The 21,504-nt window shown below is 37.1% G+C and overlaps 1 protein-coding gene across 2 annotated transcripts in view; it reads right to left on the minus strand.

The window, feature by feature from the left end:
* The window catches only part of LOC306876390 (plexin domain-containing protein 2-like), a 75,603-nt gene that overhangs the window by 24,605 nt on the left and 29,494 nt on the right, over positions 1-21,504 (minus strand). For both annotated transcript variants that reach the window (XM_079427505.1, XM_079427504.1), the window contains exons 2-7: positions 14,174-14,370; positions 8,365-8,511; positions 7,743-7,812; positions 6,020-6,142; positions 5,540-5,658; positions 2,693-2,792 (exon numbers count right to left, since the gene is read on the minus strand). In XM_079427505.1, coding sequence (XP_079283631.1) covers positions 2,693-2,792; positions 5,540-5,658; positions 6,020-6,142; positions 7,743-7,812; positions 8,365-8,511; positions 14,174-14,370 — 756 coding nt within the window. The remainder of the gene's footprint in view (positions 1-2,692; positions 2,793-5,539; positions 5,659-6,019; positions 6,143-7,742; positions 7,813-8,364; positions 8,512-14,173; positions 14,371-21,504) is intronic.

Raw genomic sequence — 21,504 nt, forward strand, 5'->3', positions numbered from 1 at the left:
CACTGTAATGACATAGTTGTGAATACAGTCTATTTCACTGAAAGAACTATTCACATTGTTTCCAGTGCTAAAAGGAGGGAATGCTTAATATACTTGCTAACAGAAGCTCTTCTCCAATATACTGTTAAACATAAAAACAAAAAAGACCTGTGTGTTTACTTAACTAATTAAGTCAACTAAAAAAAATCCTCTCTTTGGTGTCCCTTACTCAATAAAATGTTACATTTAAAATAGAATGAAAAAAGAAATACTCTGCTCAAGGCTATAACACAGCACAGACAAATGCCGATTCAACAAGTTCAGAAACAGAAAACGTGTCCGTGTCTGTTGCCGTTTGTTAGCTTCTGTTGGTGCAGTGTGAATTGGCCTTAAGTGAACTATGTATTGGTTATGCAGTACTCATACTCCGTCTCTAATGCCATAAATCCCTATGACTCAGAATGGACTTTTCATAATTTAAACGTTGGTTGATCAACCTACATCTGAAAGTAATTCAGTATATAATAGTCTTTGAGTTGAAGTTAAGCCCCCCATCATCGACACACGCTGGATCAAACGCATTTACACGCATGCATGGATATAACTGCACATATAGATGCATCTACTAATACATCATCTACGTGACTGGTAGCTGAATTACCTAAAAGCAGTGAAATGGAAAATTGAATTAGAATGAAGAGAGGATGGATACTGTTGCAGTATTTCTATATGTGTATGTGTAGGTTTGATTAAACTAGTTACACTCTAGAAAATGCTGGGTTCAGCCTGTTGGGTCATTTTATCGGGTTGTTTATAATATTTTTTTAACAAGGTGCTGGGTAGTTTATCTGTACCTAAGCTGCTGGGTCATTTTTAATGCTGGGCTATTTTTTTCTACCCAACCGCTGAGTTGAGCCTCTCCGATGAAACAATCCAGCTGCTGAGTTACAGTTCTACAGGAGAGAGGAGAGCGGTTCTCAGTGCTGCTGATTTGGAGCACTTCTTCAGTGAAATAAAAGTTTGTGTACATTTTATTTAATTTATAATATCTTTACTGTGGTAAATTATATTATTTTACGCAACGCAACACAAGGACGAGATGTCAGTCAGCTGTGTTAGCAGCGGTCGGTCATTTCACACAATGGAAACACCTTTTGCCTTGCATAACATAAATGGATTTTATTCGTTATAATACTGAGTTTAATTTAACTTGATGTTAACCCTTGAGCAAGGCACCGAACCCCCAAGTGCTCCCCGGGCGCCGCAGCATTGGCTGCCCACTGCTCCGGGTGTATGCTCACTACTGTGTGTACACTTGGATGGGTAAATGCAGAGCACAAATTCCGAGTATGGGTCACCATACTTGGCCACACACCACTTCCCCCCTCCCTCCCCTCATTATTGACTGTTTCTTTGGTGCCGCGATATGTAAGCCATCCGCCATTTTTAGAACGGTCTGAGAATCTTTGAGCACATTGACTGTGTGCGTCTACAACAGCAAGTTATATGCTTGTATATCTTTGAATATTCATTGATTATTATTATGGTGAATGCGAGATGGCTGACGCGTCAACGTATCGGGAGCGGTCGAATAGGGAATCTACACATTTCTATGGTCACTCCACGGAAGAGAGGGGCGGAGTCAGCAAAGCTCACTAGCATTTAAAGAAACATGGACTAGATCAGTGTTCTAAAGACAGAGCTGATTTTGGCAGGTTTAAAAAGGTGTGTTTTACACTACCATTGAGAATTTTTAACCAAAGTATGTTATAGACTTTTCATTAAGACCCTAAAAATCATATCAACTTGTGTAAAATGGGCATCCGATGACCCCTTTAAATAAAACAACCGAGCATGTTGGGTAAAAGTATTAATCCAACCAGCTGGGTCAAAATAACCCAGCATGTGTTCCGTCCAATATTTACCCAGCACTGGGTTGCCAAATAACCCAAGTTGGGTTGTTTTTAACCCAGCATATTTTAGTGTATGCCATTTAAAAGGCTCATAAATCATGCAAATCACATTTTGTTTGATGTCACAAGTTTATTGATGTCTAAAGGTTGGTGTAAAGAATTGGGGTCACCTCTGTATAAAAACACTGTCCTTTTTAATAGAATGAAACAAATGTGTGTGTGTTTGTGGGTGTGTATATGGCTTTTCATGTGTCGCCTCTCTGGATGAATGTATACAGCAGGGGAAAATCTCTCCGATAAAGTGAATGCGTGTGTGTGCAGCTGAGGAAGTAACTGTCTGACCTTACTGAAACCTACACCTACAAGCTGTCATGGAAAATCATGAGTCTCCATTCATGATGTCCAGACTGCAAACACATCTTCTCCTCCTGTTCTCTCCCACACTCACTCGCTGCCCAACTCCAGACATATTTATCTGCTAAATTTGTTTCTCCAGCGCAGCCGGGTTTGGACCTGCTGGGCTCACTGTTACTACGACATCAAAGACTTTTCCTGCTTGTCACACCAAACAACAAACAGACAGCTTGAGAAGGGAGGAGGAAGGAGCTTTGAGATCATCACTGAAGTAATCGACTGTCAGAACAAACATACTCCCAGTTTTCTGACGGGCTGAATAGAACCTGTCAAATTCAGTCATCAACTCAAATCTCCAAAAAAACGAAATAAAAAAAAAACCCTCACACACACTTGGAATACAGAATGCAGATGGTTTACTGGTGTTACGTGTCACATTGACTCACTGGGGATCTGCTGAATCTTATGGACCACCACAAAGGCATCAGACAGTCCAACCTTCACTGGATGATTGACAGAACTGATCTTTGCAATCTGCACTGGGACCTGAAATGAAAGCACATACTAGTTAATTCATCCATCATCGACCTGAGGTGAAGTTAGACAGCTAGTTTAAAAGAAGGAAAACGAAAAAACAAAAAAGGAAGAGCAGAAAACAAGCAAGAAGGAAAGAGAAAGAAAGAAAGAAAGAAAGAAAGAAAGAAGACATGGGGAGAGGGAGAAGCTTAATTCAGTTAAGAAGTTTGCGGACTGAATATGCATTGCAATAATCAAATAAACCTCAACAGCATTTACAAAAATGTCTTCTGATTAGAGGGTTACAATATTTTTTTATATACTAATTGTATGTGTTTTTATTTTGCATAACACTATATAGTGTGTGTATATATATATATATATATGAATAGCACCTGTCAAATGCAGTCATCAACTCAAATCTGAGAAAGAGAGAGAGCTAGGGCGGTTGTGGTCTAATGGATAGAGAGTCGGACTTGTAACCCAAAGGTCACAGATTCAAGTCTCAGGTCCAGCAGGGATTGTAGGTGGGGGAGTGAATGACCAGCACTCTCTCCACCTCAATACCACGACTTGAGGTGAGACCCTTGAGCAAGGCACCGAACCCCCAACTGCTCCCCGGGCGCTGCAGCATTGGCTGCCCACTGCTCCGGGTGTGTGTTCACTGCTGTGTGTGTGCACTTGGACGTATATAGAATAGAATATATATTATACGTATAGAATATAAATATTCTAAATTTATATATGGATATAATAAATTATATTTAAATAATGTATGTACAGGTGCATCTCAAATTAGAATGTCGTGGAAAAGTTCATTTATTTCAGTAATTCAACTCAAATTGTGAAACTCGTGTATTAAATAAATTCAATGCACACAGACTGAAGTAGTTTAAGTCTTTAGTTCTTTTAATTGTGATGATTTAGGCTAAAATTGAACAAAAACCCCCCAATTCACATCTCAACAAATTAGAATACTTCATAAGATCAATAAAAAAAAACATTTTTAGTGAATTGTTGGCCTTCTGGAAAGTATGTTCATTTACTGTATATGCACTCAATACTTGGTAGGGGCTCCTTTTGCTTTAATTACTGCATCAATGCGGCATGGCATGGAGGCAATCAGCTTGTCAGCAGAAGGAAGCATGAAGTGCTCTAAAATTTCCTGAAAGATGGCTGCGTAGACTGTGGACTTCAGAAAACACAGTGGACCAACACCAGCAGATGACATGGCAGCCCAAATCATCACTGACTGTGGAAACTTCACGCTGGACTTCAAGCAACATGGATTCTGTGCCTCTCCACTCTTCCTCCAGACTCTGGGACCTTGATTTCCAAATGAAATGCAAAATTTACTTTCATCTGAAAAGAGGACTTTGGACCACTGAGCAACAGTCCAGTTCTTTTTCTCCACAGCCCAGGTAAGACGCTTCTGACGTTGTCTCTGGTTCAGAAGTGGCTTGGTAGCCCTTTTCCTGAAGACGTCTGAGCTGGTGACTCTTGATGCACTGACTCCAGCTTCAGTCCACTCCTTGTGAAGCTCTCACAAGTGTTTGAATCAGCTTTGCTTGACAGTATTCTCAAGCTTGCGGTCATCCCTGTTGCTTGTGCACCTTTTCCTACCCAATTTCTTCCTTCCAGTCAACTTTGCATTTAATATGCTTTGATACAGCACTCTGTAAACAGCCACACCTTTCAGTAATGACCCTCTGTGACTTACCCTCTTTGTGGAGGACGTCAATGTTTGTCTTCTGGATCATTGCCAAGTCAGCAGTGTTCTCCTTTATTGTGGTTTCAAAAAACAAGAGAGACCTGGAATTTATACTGTAGGGATGGTCATTAATTGAAACTCAAATGTAAATATTCTAATATTTTGAGATACTGATTTTTGACTTTCATCAGCTGTAAGCTCTAATCATCAAAATTAAAACAAAAACAATTTTTTTTTAAATGTTTTACTTTACATGCAATGAATCTAAAATATATGAAAGTTTCACTTTTTGAAATAACTTACAAGAAAAAAATGAACTTTTTCACGACATTCTAATTTATTGAGATGCACCTGTATATAATATAAAACCATTTTTTATATATATATATATATATATAAAGTTAAATATAATAGGTTTATTTGATGATTAAAATGGATTTCATGCATTTCAAGGATGTCACATTTGACTGCACATGATTTGCGAGGTTTGCGGGCTGAATATGATTTGCAATAATCAAATAAATCTCAAAAGCATTTACGAGAATGTCTTCAGACTAGAGGGTTACAATATTTCTTTATATATTTCTATCTACAACGCTACATATTTTATTTTGCATAACACTATATATAGTGTGTGTGTAATGTACAGTGGCGAAAAAATTATTTGATCCCCTGCTTATTTGATTCATTAAAATGCGAATCAATTTATAACTTTTTTGAAATGCGTTTTTCTGGATTTTTTTGTTGTTATTCTGTCTCTCACGGTTCAAATAAACCTACCATTAAAATTATAGACTGATCATTTCTTCGTCAATGGGCAAACGTACAAAATCAGCAGGGGATCAAATAATCCCCCCCCACTGTATATACAGTGTATATATACATATATATATATATATATATATATATATATATAAAGAGAGAGAGAGTGAGAGAGAGAGAGAGACGTGACATAAACTCTGATGGAACAGGAAGTAATCACAGAAGAGCCATGTCACAGACAGAGAGAAATAGAAAACAGGATGAAAGACATATGGAGGAAGAAAATAAAAAATATCCTTCAGACCTCTTTGTAAGCAAAGACAATTCGTCCATCACTGTGTAATGTGGCCTGGAAGGTGAAACTTCCTTCATTATAAGAATCCTGAAGATGGACGTGATCCCACTGGACAACCAAAGCAGTTCCTAAGAAACACATATTTACATAATATTTAAATATGATTTTACATATTAATGAGGATATATTTGATACTTATATTCTCTACTAATAATACAGTTTCAGCTTCTGATCGCCTCTGTAAACAAGAGCATCTGGAAAACATAACATGACACATCTGATTTATGGCAAGTCAAGGTACAGTGTGTTTGATGGGTGTGTGCATTTGAAGATGGGAAGGTCTGACAGATATATATTGGATATTTTTGTTCCAATATATTTTTCCACTAAATATTTCTGTCATATAGGACACCCTCTGTCTGTCTGTCTCTCTCTCTCTCTCACACACACACACACACACACACACGGTCCAGTCTGTCCGTCTCTTACCATTGTCAAAATAGATGACAGTTGAGTTTCTGGAGAGGCTGGGGTCAAAGTTTGCCATAAGTGGAGCGATATATTGTGTTGCTGTCAACATTCGGTGAACCACATCTCCTGTGTAGATGAACCCTGAAAACACACAAACACACACACACACACACACAATCTATTAACCTTTACAATACTCATTCTTCATATAAAATAATAATAAAAACACTTTTCAAATCTGATCTTCAGGATGAAAATAAGATAAAAACACTCAATTTGTTCATGTAAAAAAGTTTTTTTGGCACCAATGCATGAACATGTGCTTGTCTTTCTACTCTTAATCTCTGTGGTCTCCTCCTTTCTCATCTATGCATCCTGGCAAACAGCCCTGGCCTGTCTCCAAAGTGATTAATACTCTAATTAGCCATATAAATACCTCCTTCTATCCCACTCACAGAAAAGAGAGAGGACCTTCCACACATACATAATCTAAAATGTGTCTTCAGCATTTGTCTGCTTAAATCAATGCAAATCTTTCCACAGGAATTCAGCCAACCTGGACTAAGCTGACCAACTTCGCTTGTTACCCTGTAAACACAGAGCACTTAAAAACGCATTATATGCAAATAAAATAATTAAGACAAAAACAGGTCTCACTGTTATTTGACAACACAAGAAAATAAAAAATAAAAACAAATCCTCAAAAAAGATTATAGCAATGTGCGCTCATATTTTACCTTACTTGTCCCTGTTTCTAAAGCACAACCCTACACCTACCCCTAACCTTATTGAACATGCTGATCAGTAAAGGTGTCCTTGAATATCCAAGAAGTGGACCACGTAACAATTCGAGTGGTCAATGTGCCAACCTATCCGATCAATGCGAGGATACCACATCCGATTTCAATTAAAGGCCTATTAAAAACCCATTAGGCACTTTAATTTCCACTTCTCAAATATTTTCTCCATTTTTACTTAAAATAAGTCACTTCCAGCTGATATGGTATGGGAACAGAAAGAAGAATGTGATTAGAAATCCACTGTCCTTGCTCTCTGGGTTTCTTTAGTAATTTTGTCTGATTGAACCAGACAACAGAGTTACTACAAAAAGCCTTTGCCAACAAGATGGGCTATTTGCACTTAATGTAAATAGACACTCTGATTTGAATAATTTAGCAAACATTTTCCAGTTCTGTTTATTAAAAAATTCTTAAGGCAGGAAAAGTAACTCTTAAAACCGTACATAATTTTTCACTCCTGAGAACACGGCTTCACTGGGAAATTCAGATCACTTGTGTTTCACCGTTTATAACCGCAGAGAGATGACTGATGTAATTATAGGGAGAAATTATATGGCGGTTTTCTGTCTCTCTTTCCCTCACTCTCACAGATTCATCTTTCCACATTCCAGCAGCCAGTGAGTCACATGAACCACAATCATAATAAAAATCCCTACACATGCCCTCATATCTCCAGCATGCACGGTCAGCTGTTATTAAGATGAACCTCTCACGGCTGATAAACACAGCCTGATCCGCTAGAACACTGTGACTCACAGTCAAGCTCTTATGCCTACAAGCAAAAACCAATCAATTATATATTCCTCTTTAAGCTCATATAGATCATATGTTCTGCTTCAGCCATATAATACTCATATCGCATGAAGGCAGGCAGATGCTCTCTTATAACCTCATCATTGGTTGTGCTGCACACATTACACGCAGGAGGACAGTTTACTTACCGCCGGTTGCAACAGTGATCTCTCGCAACAAATGCCCATAAAATGGAAAATCAAAGGAGAGATTGACCCGCTGAGGATGAAAACAAGACAAAGTTTAGCTTGCATTTATAAAAAGATCGAAACAATAAGCAAAATCAATTTAAAACGATTAATCAGAGACAGTGAGAGAGAGGCAGTGATTACAATAAAACATACAACAAGTGTAGCTCGAGACCGACTCTATGGACTCATTCTGTGGTCGGCTAAAGCAAACATAACTCTGCTAATAAATTTGACTTCTGTCCTAAATCTATGGTGCGCTTCTCCGCTGTGGTTTCTTTTGTTTGGAAAGTGCAATGTGAGGATATTGCAGTCTGTTCCAGTAATGGGATGGCGACACACCAAAACCTGATCCCATTTCAGAGAAATGTGGCATTTGAGGATCAGCACTTGGTCTGTTACTTTCATAATCCACACAAACAGACAAACCCATCCATAAGTGACAAATAAAAGGATTTTTTTCCAAAATACAAACATTAATTGTTCTTAAATTTAGCCATTTTATATAGTTTGCAATTCAGAAGATGTGTACTGCTTTTTATTATGAGTGATTGAATGAATGAATGAATGAATGTTGTCTCACCGCTGCTTGTCTGTGTGTATTGGACAAGATGCCATGAATCTTCACCTTCTCCTTGTCCATCTGATCGATATTTACCCATAATTCTTTGCTCATAGGGTCACTGGGGCCATAAGTCTTTGAGGTGTAGTAGTTATGATCTGTGTCCTCCTGTGGGGAAATACCAGACCTCCAGTCAGGTTAAAGGACACAATATTTACTGTCAAGAAAATCATTCAGGACTGGAACAGCATGTTCATGTAAATAACCACAGAAATGTTCACTTTTCGGAGAACTATCACTTTAATAAACACCCCAACACAATCCATATTTGTTTATGGTAGGTTTTAGCAACCAATGGCCACGAGCCCATCTGATTATCACATCACAAACAAATACCATTTCAGGTCTTTCAGTATTAAAAACACACCCAAACACTTTCCCGAAAATTAGAGAGGTGTGTTTACAAAAGACTGAGCCAATCTCTGTTTGTTTATATGTATTTTCAATGCTGACCACATATTTATGAGGGTCACTAAGAGGTTTATTGAATTGAATGTTGCTCAGCAGCACCTGCAGAGCTGTCTAGCCTCTGCCTGGAAAATATGATGATAACAAAACAGCAAAAGGGTCAAGTGAGTTCTTTTAGCCCACACTGTAAAAACAACTGGGCAAACTTAAAAGTTTAAGGCAACCAGCTTCAGCAGATTTTTGAGTTTTCTCAACTTCTTGTTTTAAGTTTATACAACAAAGAATGAGAAATTTCCTAAAAAATAAATTGAGAAAACTCAAAAATCTGCTGAAGCTGGTTGCCTTAAACGTTTAAGTTGGCTCAACTTTTTTTTTTTTTGCAGTGGTAGTTCTCCCTATCCACTTAGGTGAAAAGAACAATGGGTCAATCATTTCACCAGCTGGGTGAGAAAAAGATTTGAGAAAGAGGTTATTGAGACGCAAGGTCATAATAAATAAGGCATATATGTGTTTAGATATGTGTGGATTTATGTATGTGGGTGTACAAATACTGTACTTGCAATCAGAAGTTCCTGGTACTTTATATATATTTACGAGCAAAAGTGACGATATAAAAACTTTGTCATTTTAACTAAGTGAACAGTTCTGCAGGTTACATATGCCAAGCAGATGGATGGAAAATCTGAGTGCCAGGAGAAACACAACCCATGATGACTGCTGATTAGTAACAGCATAATGCTTTGGACAGGGACAGAAGAACATGACCGGCTAACGGAAAGAAAATCAACTCAGAGAAACTGTATCCCTCAATTTACTAACCATTACAAATTATTTTCTACAAAGGCCATCATCAGTGATCCAATTATTATAAATTTGTGGCTTTTAAAAAACAAACCAAAATTAATACTTTGTCTACCAATTAGTCTAATGCGTGAGAAAAACACTTGATCACATGACCAAGGCTCTGAGTGTGACAGGATTATTCATGACGTTTAGAGAGTTTGAGCTTGATTCTGTTCCCTGCTTTCTTCTCCAGTCAGTTCCTGTCTCTGCTCCACTGTCCTGTCATAATAAAGAAAAAAAAGCTAAAAAATATACCATTACAAATATATATGAATTCCTGTATGGACACATGAGTGGAAGACATGATGCATGACGAAGTAACAATCCAAAAGAAGACCCACTGGACATGACACTTAGAGCATTAATGAAATCGCCCCAGATTGATCCTGTTGTTTACTGAGCAAAGCTAGGCTGTCTGTAAAACCCTAGGAGAAAAACACTTGATCCTAAATGTCTGCACTGTCTTATCAAACACCCTGGCACCGAGGAATTCAGCATGGAACTACATGAATAATACAATTCACATAAAGAAAGAAATGTCAGAATTAAGGAGAGGTGAATATAAGGTACATAAACTTTGACAATTTAATCTGTTAAAGTGCAAAAGCAGAACGACACAGGCTGAAAATACAGTTTTTCTCACTCTCTTTGGTGCATTTCTCAGATCAGAAATGAAATTTTCAAAACTACTTGCTCAACCTCCACATCATCTAGTCACTTGTGCACATCATAAAAGCAGTTTCTCATTCTTTTGAACAAGTTGCGATTGCTCTGCTACATTCATGCAACTGATTATGTACATTTGTCTGCGGTTTCCTACATTTTCAGTTGCTAATATCATGTTGCTCAAAATGTATTATATAGTTCTCTGTGCTATTGTCTTACCCCTCAAAACATCTAGTCATTAGTTCATCGTGTAAGTCATTAAATGCAAAATGGTTGCTCTAGTTGTCATAAACTGTCAAGCATATTTTATACACATTTCTATTAGACTTTTTGTAAATTTGCCATGAATTGTGCAGGTGAATCTTGACTTTCACTAATGAAGAGAATATAGATCAACCAATTATATACCAGTTCTCTGAAATAGCTCAAAGGTGCATCTCATGAACCTTCAATTGGAAAATATATATAGACAGAGGACAACACGAGTTACAAATTCTGACAGTGGATGAACATCCAGAAAACGATCAGGGTCAACAGCCGAGAGGAAGAAGAGGAGTAAGGATGCATGGAAGTGTACAGAGGCAAAACAGAGGAAGAGAAAGAAGAGGCCAAGGATATAGTCGCATATCAGATGAAATAAGGGCCACTATTGTGGACCACATTGTCAATCATGCTGAAGGGTGCTGCTAAATATTGGGAGATCGACCATATCCTCAATAATTCAAACATTTCGAAATAGTCTCTTTCAATCAATATCCCATATATTTCAGTACTGTCATCCAAACTGTTGCCATAGTTTACAGCAGGTAATACTAACAGAGTGCACTGTTATATTGACAACATGAATAAGCATTTTGACTATCTTGTTTGTGAACAATGACTCAAGGACTTTTCATTCTGATGGCACTGATATGTTCATTGACATGAATATTTACTTCTGAGAACTAAAGATTTTGAGTAAGTATTTGCAAAGACGTTTGTGCATTTCTCAAGACAATTCGTACAAACAGCACCGCACAATAGATTACCTGCAAAAGCCTGTAACTTACTCAAAATCGTTAGTTCATCTCTCAAAAGTAAGTATTTATGTCAATGAACATATCAGTGCCATCAGAATGAAAAGTCCTTGAGTCATTGTTCACAAACAAGATAGTCAAAATGCTTAGTCATGTTGTCAATATAACAGTGCACTCTGTTAGTATTACCTGCTGTAAACTATGGCAACAGTTTGGACGACAGTTACTGTAATGAAATGCAGAAGGCTGCACTTCTTGTTATATATCCTTTCAAAAGTATAAATTTACACATTACTGTATGTGAGATATTGATTGAAAGAGACTATTTCGAAATGTTTGAATTATTGAGGATATGGTCGATCTCCCAATATTTAGCAGCACCCTTCAGCATGATTGACAATGTGGTCCACAATAGTGGCCCTTATTTCATCTGATAAGCGCCTCTGTCCTTGGCCTCTTCTTTCTCTTCCTCTGTTTTGCCTCTGTACACTTCCATGCATCCTTACTCCTCTTCTTCCTCTCGGCTGTTGACCCTGATCGTTTTCTGGATGTTCATCCACTGTCAGAATTTGTAACTCGTGTTGTCCTCTGTCTATATATATTTTCCAATTGAAGGTTCATGAGATGCACCTTTGAGCTATTTCAGAGAACTGGTATATAATTGGTTGATCTATATTCTCTTCATTAGTGAAAGTCAAGATTCACCTGCACAATTCATGGCACATTTACAAAAAGTCTAATAGAAATGTGTATGAAATATGCTTGACAGTTTATGACAACTAGAGCAACCATTTTGCATTTAATGACTTACACGATGAACTAATGACTAGATGTTTTGAGGGGTAAGACAATAGCACAGAGAACTATATAATACATTTTGAGCAACATGATATTAGCAACTGAAAATGTAGGAAACCGCAGACAAATGTCCATAATCAGTTGCATGAATGTAGCAGAGCAATCGCAATTTGTTCAAAAGAATGAGAAACTGCTTGTATGATGTGCACAAGTGACTAGATGATGTGGAGGTTGAACAAGTAGTTTTGAGAATTTCATTTCTAATCTGAGAAATGCACCAAAGCGACTGAGAAAAACTGTAAAGTAAACAAAAACCTAAAAGGCTAAACTAAAGCCTGAGGCCATGTCAAAAAAAGCAATAGAAATTCAGTCCTTTGAAACTCACAAAATAAAAAATGACAGAAGCACTTTGTTGTGTGTGAAATAAATGATGCAACAGGTGTATGTGTGTGTGAGTGTTTATACAGGAATGTGTTTGTATATGGGAGCTGGTAGAAGTTCAAACACTAAACTCCATCACACAGACCTTGTAAAGCAACATCAAAGAAACCAGCCCGTGAACATAAAAATGAGCAACTACATACTTTATACACACACAGTGCTTTGAAGTAATCATCATGTGGGAAACTAATTCAATACTAACAAATTTGTGCATGATGTTTCGTATGGTTAAAATGATCACACAGATGGATGTACAACTGCTTATTGTGCACACCAGAGTTTAGCCCAGCTACTAAGGAAAGCTGAATTTTCAGTAGCCATTACTCCAGTTGTCAGCATCACATGGTCCCTCAGACAGACAGACAGACAGACAGACAGACAGACAGACAGACAGATAGACAGATAGAGCAACATACTGTAGCATTTGGCAGTGAGATGGCTGCTGATTGTTTCCGTTTTGTTGTTTATTTTGTTATTAAAGCTACATTTTTTAAATAAAGTTTGTTATTTTTAAAGGAATAGTTCACCCCAAAATGAAAGACCCGTAAAGGCCAGGACACACCAAGCCGACTTTAAAAGAACTAGCGGTGATGAAAAACGACGGTGTTGTCGCCTCGCATCAACAGCATCTGGACCAAACTCTGCACTTGAACACACCGCTCAAACTACAGCCGACTACAAACTAACACGTGTGTTCTGTGTACGAGGAATTAACGGTCTATATCAGCAGCTATCAATAGTATATATTCGTCAATTAAAAGGAGAAACCCAAACAAGGATATACGAGATATACACAGATACACGAAACGTAAACAAAGCAGTGCTTGTTTACCATTTTGAATATCAGTTACGTTGATCATTTTCTTCATTTTAAGCGGCTCATGTTGTTATAAAAATATTTGCATATTGGAATGCTTGGGAAAAATCATGTAATATTAGAACAGCCTCCTGTGTGTGTTGCCTTCATTTACTTACTAGTTTTCATCACTTTCGAATTAATTCTCTAGCACTGGCTCATTAGCTAAACTCCAATCCAATCAGAGTTCTCACTCGTGCTGACGGCCCCGACAGCCCCCCAAAAATTCTGACATGAAAGAGAGGAAATTGTTGTATAAAGCCTTTTTTTTTTTTCTTTGCACACAAAAAGTATTCTCGTAGCTTCGTTAAAATTATGGTTAAACCACTGATGTCACATAGACTATTTTATCGATGTCCTTTCATAAATTTCTGGGCCATGAATGTGGTAGTTGTGTCTATGGAGGATCAGATAGCTCTCGGATTTCATTAAAAATATCTTAATTTGTGTTCTGAAGATGAACGAAGGTCTTACGGGTTTGGAACGACATTAGGGTGATTAATTAAGGACAGAATTTTCATTTTCATGACCCGGGGTTTGATAACCTGTGTCCGTTTTTTTTAAAAGTAGAACATTTTTCAACTCATTTTTAGAATGCCATGTGAAGTGCGAGTGATAATCGTCAAAGATGTCAATCTAGCGTGTGTTTACTATGAAAAGTAGCGCAGTGGAATGGAAAAAAGCATTCTGTGTGAATGGCCTCTTAGCGAAAATTAATATTTTGTTAAAGTTTAAAGGGTACCATTATTTGGGAGCTGTTGTCTGCATCTTCATCAGCAAGTATACCAGGTGAATCCTGAGACTCAAGCTTCAAAATGTCTTGACTGGCTTTGTTACTTTCCATTGGAGGGGGCTCCATGAGAAGCCAGCGTCTCCTCCTCAACAGCTCCACAGTGACATCATCCTGTGACCATCCCTGAAGAATTGAATAAGCAGCTCCTGGAACAACACAAAACAACAGTCAATCCTATGAGCATGAGAACATTTTGACATTACATAACACAAAGCTTCATTTCGGAAGAAATGATGCTTGTTTCTTTCGATAATGCAGACAGAATTCCCTCTTCAAAGCTTATTACTAAAAAGGTTTACAGAGGACATGAGAATTGGTTTCATTGCTTGATTATGTCAAACAAAATCCAGAGAAACCTCATTTGTCTCACTACTGGCTCTCACAGTTGAAACATTACACACACGCTTACGCATTTTTTGATATGGTTTATACAGACACAAAAAGCATCACTTTTTCTTTATTCTCTCTCTCTCACTCTGCAATAAAAACAGCTCCCTTTTGTTTCAGCTTATTGTGTTTAACTGTAGTCATAATAAAGAAGACGGTCCAGTGTACTCCTGACACTTGGTTTATTGCTAAACTGAGGCATGGTGTTACAATGATACACCAAACGGCTTCTGTGAGAGCCGAGGGTGAAACGTAAAGAAATGCTGAGCCAAGAGTCTCAGCCCATCCCAGTCTGCTTTTATTCTTCTTTGGTCTGCATATCACTCTTTATGTGCTTAAGCTCTTTCACATTCACACACAAACACATACACGGGGCCAAATTCTTATGCAAATCAAGTCTCATGTGATCAGAGTTTAATTAAACCTTCTATTTACTTTGCTCTTTAGTCTTCTCGTTGGAAATAAAGATGTGAGAGATAATGGGAGTGTGTAAGCTGGAAATCAGGGCGACTGAATGGCCAAAGTGGGAATCACAAAAAGCACTTCATAATGTGATTGAGCAGACTAAACAAAAAGAATGGGAAAAAGAAGAAACAAAAAGAAGGGACCAATGAATCAGCCTGGAATGTGGTTTAGTGCTCTCTGAACACCAGCTTAATATAAACTAACAGTCCAATTCGGTTGTCTGTACAGGTTTAGTCATAATCAGTTTTTTTTTTAGAAGCTGAGGCCAATTGAGGAAAGGAGGAGAAGTAGTTTAGGCCTCAACAGCTTGGGATGATCTTCATTCAGATTCCTACAGAGATGGCTAATGTTTGTCTAATGCTTTAGAGATAATGTATGCTTAAACACATAAAAGCTTTCCTGTAGAATACATGGACTTGTGTGCACTGCAGCAGTACAGTAAGTTGGGTAGAAATACATTTAGCATTACAAGTGTTCTCTTCTCTACAATGGAATGGAGGGATAAGAAAAGACAAAAATTAGCCAGAAATATTCTCAGTTCTCTGTCTACTAAATATATCTTGCAGGGTTGGTTCTGTATATGAACGCTTCTGATTAGCATGCAGCAGCTCCTCATGCCTGAACCAGAGCTCACACTCATCCTCTCTTACATGCTTTGTGCTCCTGTTTAGCAGAAACCAAATTTAGTTAGTTCCTTATAAGATATGCATTTAGGATGATAAAATATTTAACTGTGATAAAAAGATTGAACCATTTGTACTAAAAACTCATCTAACAATGCATATACTACTCTTCAAAAGTTTGGGGTTATGGTTTTTTAAAATGTTTCTGAAAGAAGTATCTTATGCTCAACAAAGCTGCATTTATTTGATCAGAAATACAGTAAATGAAAAACAGTATCATAATTCAAAATTATCATACTATTAATATTATAGTACTTTTATTATAATACTATTATGTTTTAAAAATGAAGTTTATTCTGGTGATGGCAATGATCCTTTAGTTATCACATGCTGATTCGGTCCTCAAGAATCACTTCTTTATTATCAATGTTGAAACTGTAGAAACTGTAATGGATTGTTTTTAGATTTCTTTGATGAGGAGAACATTTTTAAAAAGCATTTATTTGATGCTTTTTATTTGAAGTATTTGTTTTGATCAATTTAATGCATCTTTGCTGAATAAAAGCATTCATTTACATCATTTATGAAGTATTATCACTGTTTGATTTGTATCATAATGTACTACAATATGTCTTCAATAAGAGGAAGCATTCTCAGTCAGATTCACACAGTTTAGTTCACAATTTGTGTAGTGCCAAACACAGTACTCCTCCTCGATACAATGCTCCTCTCTTGAGATCTTATTTTAATTTCAAGAAACCCTTCTGGATATAAGACTGAATTCTGGAAACAGGATCTTAATTTCCTGAAAATATATTGCTCTGATAATCCCAGCAAACATCTCTTCATTCACATGTGCATCTAATCGGTTCTCTGCACTGAAAAACAACCCAAGTGAGAAAGAAAGGGGAAAAAAATGCACAAGTCATCATGGTTTACTGTTCCTCCTTTAAACCCTCGATGTGAGAAAAGATTCCCAGAGCCAAGTCCTTCTGTAAAGCCCATTATACATAACAGGTCATTGAGGATTTAGAGAGGCGGCTGTCACTGACTTATATTGTCGCTGAGTGGATATCAGTGTCTGCTCGTGACATGCTTTGAAAAGTCACCACAGCAGGGACAGGATCTCTCTCTCATGCTTATGCTTTCTTTTTGCTGCGAGACTAAATCCAGTCCCACATTTCCCTCTTTCTCTCATTCCTCATCCTCTGAGTGGAAGGTACCTTTCTTTTGAGCTCTTAAGATGTCCATGAATGAATGAATGAATAAATGAACGAATGAACGAATGTCAAGCTATACATACAGATGATGCGACAAAAACTTTACACAAAAAAATCATTCAAACCAATTGGAAACAATAACGTAATGAAGTTAAATGCAATTAATGTTTTCATAAAATGTATATTCTAATGGGAGGAAAGGAGGAAGAACCGGTGTGTGTGTGTGTTACCCATAAGAAGGGAGAATGTGCATCTTTATGTGTATTTAAGTGACAGACAGAAGAAAGTGAGAAGGAGGGAGAGAAATTTACCCACAAATGTGAATTTCCCTCCAGTCATGTCTAAAATTATCAAAATGACTGATATATTACTCCTAATTAATCTAATCTAAAGAGGACAGCCGGAGGAAGAGAACAAAAGGGTAATGGCGGAAAAAAAAGTTAATAGACCACATATATTTATCTTGAGTCACTGCTCTGGAACAAAAGAAAACATAAAAAAAATTATATGGAGGTACCAATGTATAAAAGAAAGAAAGGCGGTTGGGGGGGTTATGGGGTTCAGAACCATTCACGGGGCACTTTAAAGTTCAAAACCATTACAAACACTCCAATGTACAGTGTATGAGACTAGCTACTAGCTACAGAAGAGACGTCTAGAAGAGTTTGATTGATTGGCTCGCTCTCTCTCCAGCCACTATATGAAGCAGATATATTAGTGTGTGTAATTACAGAGAAGGTGAAGCATGCTGGAACAGGTCATCTGAACTCAGCATACACACAAACACCTATATATGTGAAGAAATGTGACCATACCATGGATCTTTATCAAACCTGAGCCCAAAATAAATGAACTTTATGTATCATTCAAAAGTTTGGGGTTAGTAAGATTATGTTTTTATGAGAAATTAATACTTTTATTCAGCAAGGAACATTCAGTTGATCAAAAGTGACAGCAAAGGCATTTATAATGTTAAAAGAATACGGAAACATCTTCCACAAAAATACACCGCACAACTGCTTTTACCATAAAAACTTTACTTGTGCACCAAATCATTATATTAAAATGATTTCTGAAATTAGTTTTACTGTACAGAGTAACCCTAACAGATTATGGGACAGACTAAATTTCTGTTTAAATGGTCGGTAAAACGAATTTTCATAAAGACTTACATGCACATACTGAACATAAACAAATGGACACGGTACACATACTGTACCAGGAGAATTTCATGGAAAGATGCCTTTTCTACTTTGTATCAGTGTGACTGATTGTGTTACATAATTGAGTGATGTGTATGTATGTACTTGAGTGCAAGATCCAGAATGACTTTGTAATCATTTCTAGTGTGTGTGTCTGGATGATAGTCTGCGTACATTATATGGTCTGTGGCTGACAGTAATGACAGAATACAGATGGCTGGCTTTGCCCTAGGGTGATATAAGGTTTCGTTTACTAACCATTCACACAGAGAGGTATACTTAACCCAGCTAAACACTGGCCTCCAAACCCATGCTCAAACCACACACAGCTTCAGACCATCATTTTTAGTACAATGCTGTGATGGACAGAATGAAGAGAAGTTTAACTTCACGTCTGTTAATATAATTAATCTGTTAAAGGATGGCACTAGCAATGTGACTGCCAGGGAGCACATACAGGGCATGTAGCCAAGTAAATGTAAAACTTGATGTAAACATTGCCCCCCACATGCACTGACAACTCTACCAGTTTTTTTGACTTCACACTGACACCAAAATTCTTTGCCCATGTTTCACAAACCACTGTGTGATTGCTTGCTTTAATCTTAAAAACAGATCTGTGCACTGTACCTCCAAAACACTGAACACATCAATCAAAAGCACAGTTCATATGAAGCATTCGTATTCATTTATAAACCAGTGCGTTTGTGTGCGCAGCGCATGTATAATTAAGAGTATTCATCCCATGCTCGGCGACTTTTAATTAATGTCCTCCTCACCGTTTAACCTCATCTATCTCCTGCTCTCTCACCTGTGTCATTCTCTTGCACTGCTCAGACACACCAGTATTTTTTTCAAAAGCCTCTATTTCCTTTGACCTGCCGCACATCCTGCTAATTTAAAGTGCTAATGAGTGGAAGGTGACATTAGAACATAAAAGTATGTAAACGTGTGAATTGTGTGTGTGTGTGTGTGTAGGAGGTTGAATGTCCAGCAACCACACACATACAAAAACAGAATAATTCATTTTTAAGAAATCTCTGATACACTGTAGAATAAACGGAATCAAATGTCAAATACACATTGTCAAAGTAGAAATGTCAGTGTGCCATTAAAGGTCAGCATCATACATGATAAAGTTTATGATAAAGTTGCTCTTTAGGCCACTCATTTGCCAGAAGCATTTAATTTGCAGGGACAAGTATTTAGATATTTAGAAATGTCAAAGATATGACCTCAGTATTGAGCCGACATAGCGTGTATATCAGTAAAGTCATTCCTGTAATCCCCTCTTCACATAAAAGCTTCAGCTGACAGGCAAATGCAATTAACTAAATGAGTGCAGAGCCATAAAGGCGTGTTTATCAGAAAGAACACACACACTGCTCGGCTGCACTCACACCCAAAATTATACATTATAATACAATACAATACAATGTAAGATTGCTAATTTTTTTGTTCAACAATTAATTGGTTCAACCAAAAATAAACTTTATTTAAAAATCTATTAATTCATCAAATGTATTTAATAATCAGCACTCAAATAAAATCAAAGTTGTATACAAACATTACAATTAACTATCAGTTTAGTTTTCATTATCATGGACTTTTAGTTTTGTTTCATTTCCCATCTTTGTTCTAGTTTCCCGCTCTATAATGGCGATTAATTTGGTTATCACAACTGTTCGTTATTTAGTTTGTTATCTGTGTATACTTGCATTCCTTGGTTCATTGGATTGGATACCCTGTGTTTATTCTTTGATTAAAAAATCTTTGTGTTGAAAACTTTGGACCTGTCTTCATCTTTGGAACCTTAAGAGTATGACAAACTGCACCTAAGGAAGTTTTAATCTCAACATTTTAATGAAATCCTACTCCAATTTGTTTCCTGAAATATAAAAATTTCAACATAGGCTCACTGGAAATATACATTTCTGAAAAACTGATAAAAACGTACCTATATATGTACGAATCACTGCAGTTTCCAGTTGAACTGAACTCTAGAGGCAGTAAAACTCAAGTAAAACACATTTTTTATTCCTTTTCACACAAAGTATGATTTACAGGTACAGAGTTTTGATTTATAAAGGCTAATTTTCAAACAATTGCTTGCAGAATATTATGTTATGACTTCAAATCAATTTTAATATCCTGCGCGATTTGAAAACAGATACTTTTGTAACTTTGTCATCCCATATACAGCTTCATATGCATGAGCTTTCTAATTCAGTAGGTTTGCTCGGTAGCTCACGCGATACAGAGTTGCACTAGAGAGATGTAAAGCTCCGGTAAGAAACCTGTAAAACTACGGTTCAACAAAACAGCTCAAATCCGCATGAGGAAGTTAAAATACCATGGCTGCATCAACAAATGTGTTTTCATTGCATTTATAAATCGGGTAGGTTTAGGGTCGGGTTTGGTGTAGAGGATATTTCCAACACAATAGAGCATTAACCTTTAGTGACATTCCCCGGATTTTTGAATTCTGATCAGCAGCGATACATACCTCAAGCAGCGTAATAAAAACGCAGGAATACGTGGCTGTACCAACTTATTAAAAACATGCCACGGTCACGTATTGCACGTGTTGTTTTAGCGCCATTCTCTGGACATTTCACTTTGAAACTACCGCGAAACCTGCAGTAAGGTACGTAATAACGGTATATTTTAAAGGCACGTATTTCCAATGAGCCTGGGTTGAAAAATTTATGGCGGCTGTAATAAAAGCTTTTTTCTTCGATGCCAATGAAAACAGTTAAATAGTTTATTGTGTGAATGATTCAATGACTTATTCAAAAATGCAGCCACTTTCATTTATTAATTAATCAGTGTTTTGAACAAATTGGTTAAATGAATGATTCAATGACTCACTAATAAAGACAGTCACTTGTCATCACTGATCAAAATGAACAAATATTTATTCAAATAATTTTGTTCAGGCTATATACTTTTAACAGCCAAATTCCCCGAACACATCCACCTACGCAATCTTGATCATATTCTGAATTGAGAAATCATTATAATACAACCAAATATAATTTACAGGGAACATAAATAATTACTTTACCTTCTGAGTTTTTTTGTTCATTTGTCACATGACGGATGCAATGAACGAACAGATCGCTCATGAATGACCCATCACTAACCAACTCACAATGTAACCTGCAAAAAAAGTTAATGAAAAATCCCCTCCACTACCATTCATTCACTACCTGGAGCCTTGGAATTGATTATGTACTGTACTGAGGAGCTCAATTTGTAGATATGCTTTCCAGGTGTGTGTGTGTGTAAGATTTAGTACAAGGGACTTGAGGTCCTTCAGCTACAAGTCACGAGCCTTGTCCCACACCATTAATTCAACACACACCCACATACCGTTTCGA

This window comes from Barbus barbus (genome assembly GCF_936440315.1).
Source record: "Barbus barbus genome assembly, chromosome: 1".
Classification (NCBI taxonomy): domain Eukaryota; kingdom Metazoa; phylum Chordata; class Actinopteri; order Cypriniformes; family Cyprinidae; genus Barbus; species Barbus barbus.